Below are 10064 nucleotides of genomic sequence, written 5' to 3' on the forward strand. Positions count from 1 at the left end.
TTGCCCAACCTGTTTAAAATAGAGCTAGGAAATATATTATCACTCATCTGTCGTCTACTTATATTACAATCCAAAAAAATATTGAAATTGAATTAGGTTAAGATTATACCTGTCTTTATTTGCCTTTCATCTTCAACGTCGTACAACTTTATCGGTCGTCGACCTTTCTTTTTGTTGGCGGCGGCTTTACTGGCGAACAGGTAGTGGGCTCAAAACTCGTCTGGTCGTTACTATTCTACATTATCGACGCATCATTCGAAGGTGTTTGTCGCAATCGGCCGACATATTCAATATCATGCTCCCCTTGGAATGATGAAGTTATTTCTAATTTCGTCTTCAAATCTCGTAATGTCGTATGCTACGTTCGCATTTCTCATCAGATCTAGTATGTCTGCAATAGTCATGACATACTTCCTCATACTTCTTGCATATGCATAAAATTTTCGCGGTGCTCCTAGATTCTTATGCCATGTCTTCACGCGGTATACCTCCGCTGACTATCCTTCATCCAAGCGTAGTTAATATGTACGAATTTGGGACAATCATCAACTTCCTATGAACTAGGACGCAATTGAATGTCGACATAAAATACCTTTATACTCAAATAGACGCAAATACAACTTATAGAGGGTACCTTCATCAAAATATACTGGTGAAGGTACATCTTTACTCCGTCGGCATACTCATTACTTGATAAGAATAACACTGCCCGTCGAAGCAAATAGGAGGTCTCACAATGCAATAATCCTTCAACTCTGCCTGAAATTCTCTAAATTTCGTAATCGTGTATACATCTTGAAATTGTCTCAAATGCCATAACGGCTGTACACGGGATGACTGACTGAATGATTTGTAGTCTAATTCTGCTTCTTTTTCAGCTTTATTTTTTATTGCGCTTTATATTGCTCAACGAATTGTTTAATGAAGATTTTCGAGTTCAATACCCATCAAAAAATGCATTCATACATTTCGCTACGCTGTTTGTGTGGACATTCCAGCCCAAAATGTATCACTTCACATAAGCTGGTATCCACTTATGTCTTTGCTCTACAGGCCTGACAAACACTGATTATTTTCAAGTGCATAACCAGATCATTCTCTTCCATTTTTCCTCAAATTCAATTTCTGTCAGTATTCATAATAGCATCCATCATCACGTCTTTCATCGAATGATATTCGCCATAGCTTCTTAGCTTTTCGTATCTTTTTTGTTATGTGCCATAAGCACCATCAGCATGGAGTATTAGGAAAGACACGTGCGATAGCATTTTGCAATCCTTTATGATCTGTGATTATTGCTTTCAGGCACGGTCCGACATGCATGACAACCAATTCGAAAGAGCATACAAACGATTCTGTATCCTTCAGTGCGAGAGTAGGCCGCACCCCAACAAGATCGACTGTCCATGGATGGTTAACACCAACAAAGGAGCAAATGGCATATCGTACTTATTTGTTAGATATGTCGAGTCGAAGTTATTACATTCTCCAAAACATTCATACGCCGCTCTACTCCGAGCATCTGCCAAAACACATTGCGAAGCCGAGATATATCGTCTAGATCTATGGCATAAAAAAGTTTCCATTTCTCTTTGCATTTCTCTAAAATAATTACAAATTGCTTCGACGTCACCTCACCAAGTCGTACGACGGGTTTTTCATATAATTGCGAGCGTCCTTCTCTCCAAATGTTATAGTTTTCATTATCACCAGCCTCAACAACAATAGAATTAAACTTTTTATCATCTTATTCCGCACGATCATTAAGATCAAGCCGCCTCTTGACGCTTGTATCTATAAACTCGATTGCAGGAAAAAAAATCGAAACTTATAAGGACTTAGAGTGTGATTATGCTCATAGTGTATTTTGCTTATTACACAAGATGAAATTCGCATTTATTACCACATTTATTCTGGCTGGACAGTTTGTCTTTGCTACGATGGACGAGGACGAATATTCGTTCGGCCATACAGTTTTTCCATGACGAGAGCATGCGATTATTACATATGTAGCCTTGCCATCGGTCATTTTTGTTGACCTCTTTACAACTGCAATCCTATTTCTTGTTCATAATGCTTATAGAAATCAAAAACGGCATCAAAAATTGATAAAAGTCATTCAATTTCTGGCCTGATATATTTACATCCCTGACCTACGTTTCTTTCTTCATCCATCTCAAAAATATTAATCAAAATAATCACTCAACGAAACAAATTTAAGTAAATTGTCTCACTGTAAGACATTATAGAGGTTGGATACTAAATTAGAATAATAGTGAGTAGGGAAACTATTTGTCAAAATTTAGACATCTAAAGATTCTATACGCCCTAAAAATATATTATCTATAACATTATAGATCATACACAAATCAGTGATGAATTAATCAAATAATCCATCACAATTAAAAAATTTTAATTTACTAAAAAAATTATACATCTCATTACCTGGTTATATATGTGGCAGGTCATGAATCGTTGTGCTCGGGTAAACCATGTCGTTCAATTTTGCCGCATGCTCGATTGTCGCCTCCGTACTTGCCGCGTCCAATTTGATCGCAGAATCCACCTCGCGCTTCTTTCTCTTCTCTCGTTTCCCTGGTTCTAGCAGAGCACAACTCCTCTCGCTCCTCTCGCGCCATGCCCTCGCCATCTCTCGCGCCCTGCTCCCGCCTCCGCTCGAGCTCTCCTCTCTCTTCGCGTCGCTCGCTCGCTCACCTCTCTCTCTTTAGCTCGCTGCCTGCTCGCTCGCCTCTCTCTTTCACGCATAACGCTCGCTCGCCTCTCTCTCTCGTTAGCATCGCTGGCGCCAAAATTTAAGGCGGCAAAAGAGGGAAAACGTGAGGGGATAAAATGTGGGAGTGAGGTTAACACTGGTTTTTTTTGTTTTCAAACTAAGTTTATATCAGCCGTTAGATCAAGGAGTTGTAGGATCTACAACTCTAAATGGGGTGTATGGGTAGCACGACTCTTAAATTTTTGGAAAAACTTCAAAAACCCCCCAGTGGTTTCGCACTTTTTCATTTTAGTACCCTGTGGTTTAAAGTGCATCAAGTTACCCTGTGGTTAATTTCTCATTTTATCACTTTAGTACCCTGTGGTTTAAAGTGTATCAAGTTAGTATTCTGTGGTTTTATTTTTGTATCAAGTTAGTACCCTATAGTTTTATTTTTGTATCAAGTTAGTACCCCGTGGGTTTTAAACTACAGGGTACTAAAGTGATAAAGTGCGAAACCACAGAGTACTAACTTGATACACTTTAAACTACAGAATATTAAAGTGAAAAAAAGTGAAACCACAAGGGGGTATTTGAAGTTTTCCCTAAAATTTTTGGGAAGTGAAATTTTACATAAAAGACCCTCTAAATCATAAAGTTTTTAAATAGAAACTTTGAGTTTTACATATACACAAATGCGCGCGCGCGCACATACACACTATATATATATATATAGTGAGCTAGAATACTACTAGTAATAAACGGACTCCATTGCTTATTTATGGAGCCCACCATTGTGTATGATTCAACAGCCTCCTAAGCTATAATATATATTTTTTTTAATCTTGTATAACAATAGCACAACAACCCAATAGGCCGCAAAACCCTTTTTCACTCTAGGAAACTCCAAGGAGTGGGCAAGCGCAAATATCTTTCTTTTTCTTTGCTTTTCTTTTTGAGAGATAGGTAGCATGTTATCCGGTTCGTTTATTTCATTTAGAAATAAATTTAGCTGAAAATGTAAATCAACTAGAATTCGAACTTGGGATCTCGGGTACCAACCACCAAATCCTTTGCCACTTACTCTAGGGACGATCGGTTAATTTCTTTCACCCTTGTGTGTTTCGTGTGGGTGATTCATTTACTTAAGTCAATTAGAAAAAAAAGTCAGAAAAATGAAAAGATAGCCGGCGATCATAAATATAAGGAAAAATAAATATATTTCCCACATCATGATATAGATATATATTATCATGACAAAGTTCTACCACTTATTTTTTTATACCGTAATAGATTTTACCTTTAGCTGATGATAAAATTAATTATGATCGACAAAAATATAAAAAATTTAAGAAATTAAGTGTTGTAATTTTATTGGCTTTTTTTTTTTTAACACTAGTGTGAAAATTCTTGATAAGTAAATAAAAAGTTTAGGAGAATTTTGATTTCAAAGTTATTAACTTGCTATCAACAAACTACAGTAAAAAATAATTTTTATTTAGATTTTACCTACAATAGCATAAAAAAGGGTAAAAACATTGGGAGATCTTCTGAACTTTAGTTGATGCAAATAAATGTATGAAGTTTCAATTTTTTGATAAAAAGGACTTCTTAAATTATGTCAAATGGTTCCATAGGGCCCTCTCTTTAATTAAAGTTTTTAATTATATAATATTTTTTGTCATATTGTATATTGCATGTAGTTTTATAAAACTTCAAAATACAAAAAGAAAAAAAAAACTTTTTGTATTCTAATGTATAAGAAAAGCAAAAAAAAAAAAAAAAGTTTAGTTGGATTCAATTGATTTTTTTATTGTCATGCTCAATTATCAAAATTAAAATTTTTTATATTTTCAAGCCTTACAGGATTATGTATACGATATCGAATTAAAACAGTTGCGCAATTTATAAATTTATTTGAAAAGATTTACCTATTAATTTATTTGATAAATTTAAATAATTTTTTTACTAAAATTGGAAATTGGAGAGAGATGGATCAACTGCCACCCTAATCAGTTAATTCGCGAATTATTAAAAATCCGAATTAAACGGTCCGCTTACGAATTTTTTTCCAAAGAAAGTGAATTATTCGCAAATTTTTGGACCAGCCGAATTATTCGCGAATTATTCTCAAATTATTGAAAAATGAATAAAAAATTTATAATTTTTATTTTTAAATATAGATTATTTTTTATATTTTATATTTTATACCGAATCCGTTTTTTAAGCCGAATTTTTCAACAAATTTAAAAATTAAAAAAACGAATTTTATGCGTATTATATCCATACCGAATTTTTGCCGAATCCAAATTAACTAACTATGACTGCCACTCACCACTTCAATTTAGGGATGCAAACGGGGCGGATTTAGGGGCGGGAGCCCCGCCCCGCCCCGCCTTCTGCCCCGACTAGCAAAATCCCGCTCTGCGTCTCGCCCCGAATTCGTGACGGGTTAAAAAATATATCTCATAATCTGTCCCGCCTCGTAACCCGCCTCCCGCCAGTGTCCCGAATTCGTCCCGCCAACTAATATTTTTTATAAAATTATAATATTATTAATATTTTGTAAAATATAAAATAATAATTTTTAATAATATTACATATATAGAACTAGGCTGGAATACTATCAATAGCACCAAACTATTGGTGCTATTGATTTTTTAGCCCTTAGATTGAGAAATGGGTTGTTAGGATGATGTGGGCCCCCTAGGGTTGAGTGAGTAGTTGGTTGAATAGTATAATCTAACGGATAAAAATAATCATAGGGTTAAATCGAATGGTGAAAAACTCGGCAACACCAAATCCTTAGTGCTATCGATAGTACCCAACCGGACTCACACACACACACACACACACACACACACACATATATATATATATATAGAGAGAGAGAGAGAGAGAGAGAGAGAGAGAGAGAGAGAGAGTTGAGCTATGATACTTTTACAAGTATCACCATCATGGTGCTATTAGGTTTTAAGCTATTGGATCTACTTTTTGATTATTAATAGCCCTTGGATTAAACACTATTCCACCTACCACCACCTACCACCATCATCTCAACCTCACATCTCTCCATCCAAAGGCTAAAAACACACAAGTATCACCCCCATGATACTTTTACAAGTATTCTATATATATATATATATATATATATATATAGAATTAGGCTGGAATACTATTAATAGTAAAACGCTCTTTTTGCTATCAAGTTTTTAGCCCTTGGATGAAAAATTATAGGGTCAGGATGATATTAGTCGGTTAGAGTTGAGTGAGGAGTTGAGTGGTCCCCCTAGGGTTGAGTGGTTCCCACTGGATTATAGTATTTAATCCAATGGTTAGAAATAATGAAAAGAGTTGATCCAAAGGCTAAAAAATTGGTAGCAATAATAAAATTTTGCTACTAATAGTAGCTCAGTCCAACTCTATATATATATATATATATATATATATATATAAAATTAACAACATCAATTATAAAAATAAAAAATATCAATCATAATTCGAAGTAAAATTCAAAAGTTTTAAATACATAAGAAATGAGAGCACTAATTTATTTATATTTTAAACTTTTTTATAAATACATTAGTTTTTTGGAGTATTTTTTAAAATATAAATAGTTTTCGCGGCAGATTCGGAACGGATTCGGAGCGGATCATGACGGGGCGGATCAAAATTTTTCTCATTTTTATCCTGAATCTATCTCGAATCATAAAATTTATCATATTTTTTATCCCGAATTCATTTATTTTCTTCCCTTTAGTGCCTCGTTCGGAACGGGTTAGGAGAGAAGCTCCACCAACGATACGTTTGCATAGGGCTGGCAAACGAGCGAGACGGCTCGCGTTCGACTCGTGTTCGGCTCGATATTCGGCTTGCTCGAGCTCGACTCGAAATTAAATGAGCCGAGCTTGAACAAAATAAAAGGCTCGAAATTCATTTCAAGCCGAGCTTGAGTATTACTCGGCTCGTTCGAATTAGGCTCGAAAAGCTCGAAAAGCTCGAATATATATATATATATATATATACTATATATATATATATAGAATTGAGCTCCTATACTTTTAAAAGTACCAAGTCATTTGTGCTTGTAAGTTTTTAGCCCTTGGATTAATAGATGTGCGGTTAGGATGATGTGGGCCCCCTTGGGTTGAGTGGGTGGTTGGTTGAATAGTATAATCTAACGGGTGAAAATGATCAAAGGCGTAGATCTAACGGTAAAAAATTCACAAGCACCAAGTGCTCGGTACTTTTACAAGCACCATAGCCGGACTATATATATATATATATATATATATATATAGGGTTTATGGTTTAGGTATTTATAAATATAAAATATTTATAAATATAATGTATTTTAATTATATATAGGCTTTAATTTAATTTGGGCAATTATTGTTGGCCCATAAAATAAACCCAACAAGTACAACCGTGCAATTGAGCCCAACTATAAATTTACATAACACACTCTCTCTTTCAGATTTTCACTGTTGCACATAATCCTAAAACATGATAACATTCAAATTCTCAAATCCCTAATTTTTTTCTCCCCTCTCTCTCTCTCTCTCTCTCTCTCTCTCTCTCAGACCCTCACCCAGTCAGGCAGTCACCCTTGCTCACATTTCTTGCAATTATTTTGTATTTTGAACTATTGGACATGTTGCATCAAATTATAAGTAATGTTATATAAAAATTAAATTATTGATTATATAATGTCGAGAATTTCAATCGGCTCGTTTAGAGCTCGAGCTCGGCTCGACTCGAAACTAAGCTCGCTCGAGCTCGGCTCGAATTAATTTCAAGCCGAGCTTGAGCCTAGATTTAGGCTCGAAATTAATTTCAAGCCGAATTTGAGCTGACATAAGCTCGCTCGAGCTCGGCTCGTTTCCACCCCTACGTTTGCATGCCTACTTCTGTTACTGGACTAGTACTATGATCCACAAGGTCGGACCAAATGGATGGATCACATGAGGCTGCGGCGTGACTGGGAGCTCTGTGGCTCCCATACTCCCTCCAACGGATAAACGGCCGACACGTGGCACTACTCTAATGGCCAAATCCCGCCATCCCCAATCCCATTCCGATCCAGCCTATTCCACATCACAACACGCATTTACGTCTCTGCTTCTCTCCTTCTCTCCCTCCCAGTACTCCTCCTCCGGGAAGGGAAGCAGCTCCGCCATGGCTCCCGCCCTCACCTCCAACTCCTTTCGACTCACCTCCGCCCCGCCTCGCCGGAGCTCCACCACCATTACCGCCTCGGCGGCGGCCCCCAAGCCGAATCCCTTCGGGATCTTCTCGACGCCGCCCAAGAAGAAGAAGAAGCAGGGCGGGGAGGAGGGGGACGCAAATTCCAACCCTAACCCCAAGAATCCGTTCTCGGTGGACTTCAAGTCGCTGGTGCCGGTGGTGGGGTCGCCGTCGACGTCAGCGCTGTTCGCGGGCGGCGTGGGGCGGCGGCGGAAGGATGCACAGACGGTGTTCGTGGCGGGGGCCACGGGGCAGGCAGGCGCTCGGATCGCCCGCAGCCTTCTCCGGGGCGGCTTCACCGTGCGGGCCGGCGTGTCCGACCTCGCCGCCGCGCAGGAGCTCGCCCGCATCGCCGCCGCCTACAAGGTCAGCACTCCGCAACCCCCCCCGCACGTACCTAGGTTCCTGCCCCGTACCGTACGTAGCGCAAGTGTACTGCAATTAAGGAGGCTACTAATTAAAGAGGACACAATATCGTCCATTCTAGAGCTCTCCCACGGGAGGAATTTTACAAGATCACACTTACACCACTTCATTAATAATAAGCCAATCATATTTTTTCTTTTCAAACAAAAATATAATAAATATTTTTTTTTATAATTATGATGAGACATATATTTTTTTTAAAAAATATTTAATTATTTATTACGTCACGTTATCAATATATCCGTTGCATTCTAAAATTTTTCCTTCCACGGCCCGGACGAACAAAAATTATATAAACACCCTCCATTCCCGTAGATACCGTGAAGGACTAAAATTGTATGGACGCCATTTGCAAGCACAATATCCGATGGGACTGTAAAATTGTACAGAGACCCCTCAACTATGTGCTGTATTGAAATAGACTCTTTTTCTATCTTTTTAATATGCGATTTTATGTACAGTTAAATTTATAATTTTGTTACATTTAAATAATTTATTAGTATTATTGATTAATTTAATTGTATTTACTTAAACTAATTAATTAAATTTAGTAAAATTATTAATGAATTTAATAAAATTTCTTATGTAACTAAAATTAATTAATTCTAAAAAAAGATAAAAAAAACTAGCATGTTACCTCATGATTTAGCGAAAGAGGTAATTTCAATTTGTCTCCTTATAGCTTAGCAAGTTATTATCTTGCTACCTTACGGTTTAAAAACTAGTATATAGATATTTTATTATTTTATTTTTATGACTAAAATATAAAAATAAATTTTATAAATATCATTTTTTTTACTCTTAAAAATTTTTATTTTTCCTACTCTTCAAAATTACTTTCAGAAAGTTATGACATTAAAAGAGAGAGGGTGAATGTCCAAATTATTTCTACTATCGTCATTTTCAAGGATATTTTGGTATATACAAGTCATAAATTGACAAAATATTAACAAAACGGCGGGTTTAAGTGCATCAAAATAAAATTTTGGAGTAGGCAAAAGTACAAATTTTTAAAAATGAGAAAAAAATTAAAAATGAATATTTATATGAAGTTTGTTTTTTAACTAATTTATATTTCATTGTCAAAATAATTAATAAATATCAATAAATAGGATTCTAATTAATATTTTGATAAAAATATATATAACTTATCTAAATTATGGATCATTTTAATTCGACTATCTTTCAAAATTATAGTTTTATTATTCAACCTTTCAATTTATTTGATTTGACTCAATCAATGACATTTTTGATTTTAAAATTTAAATGCTTATTTATCTTTATATGTTTAATTAGTATATTTATGCTCTTCTCACAGCTATGAATTTATTAAAATAAGTAATTAATTTATATTTTAAAGTGAAAGTGTCGTTAACTAACTTAAATCAAATAAGTTGAAAGGTTAGATAGTAAAATCAAGGAAAAAATTCACGTATCACTCATGTGGTTTTTCACTTTCTTACTTTAATATTCTATAATTTAAAGTGTATCACTTTTGTGACGCCCCAACTTTCCAGGGGGTCACCCATCCTAGGACTACTCCCGTCCTAGCACGCTTAACTCTCTTAACCTCTTGGGCCTTACCACCGCCCAAAATGCTTAAGCCGGATTAAGAGTTTAGCCCTATTATATCTCATATATAAGACTATCTGGGGTCTCACAGTCTCCCCTCCTTTAA

General features: G+C 35.9%; 1 protein-coding gene across 1 annotated transcript in view; it reads left to right on the forward strand.

Annotated features, from left to right (window-relative positions):
* The first annotated feature begins 7744 nt into the window (after window positions 1-7744).
* Window positions 7745-10064, forward strand: part of LOC109704585 (protein plastid transcriptionally active 16, chloroplastic-like) — a 15195-nt gene continuing 12875 nt past the window's right edge. Inside the window, exon 1 of the mRNA XM_020225341.1 lies at window positions 7745-8326. Coding sequence (XP_020080930.1) covers window positions 7760-8326 — 567 coding nt within the window. The 5' untranslated portion in view covers window positions 7745-7759. The remainder of the gene's footprint in view (window positions 8327-10064) is intronic.

Source organism: Ananas comosus, unplaced genomic scaffold, assembly GCF_001540865.1.
Source record: "Ananas comosus cultivar F153 unplaced genomic scaffold, ASM154086v1, whole genome shotgun sequence".
NCBI classification, from domain to species: Eukaryota; Viridiplantae; Streptophyta; class Magnoliopsida; order Poales; family Bromeliaceae; genus Ananas; species Ananas comosus.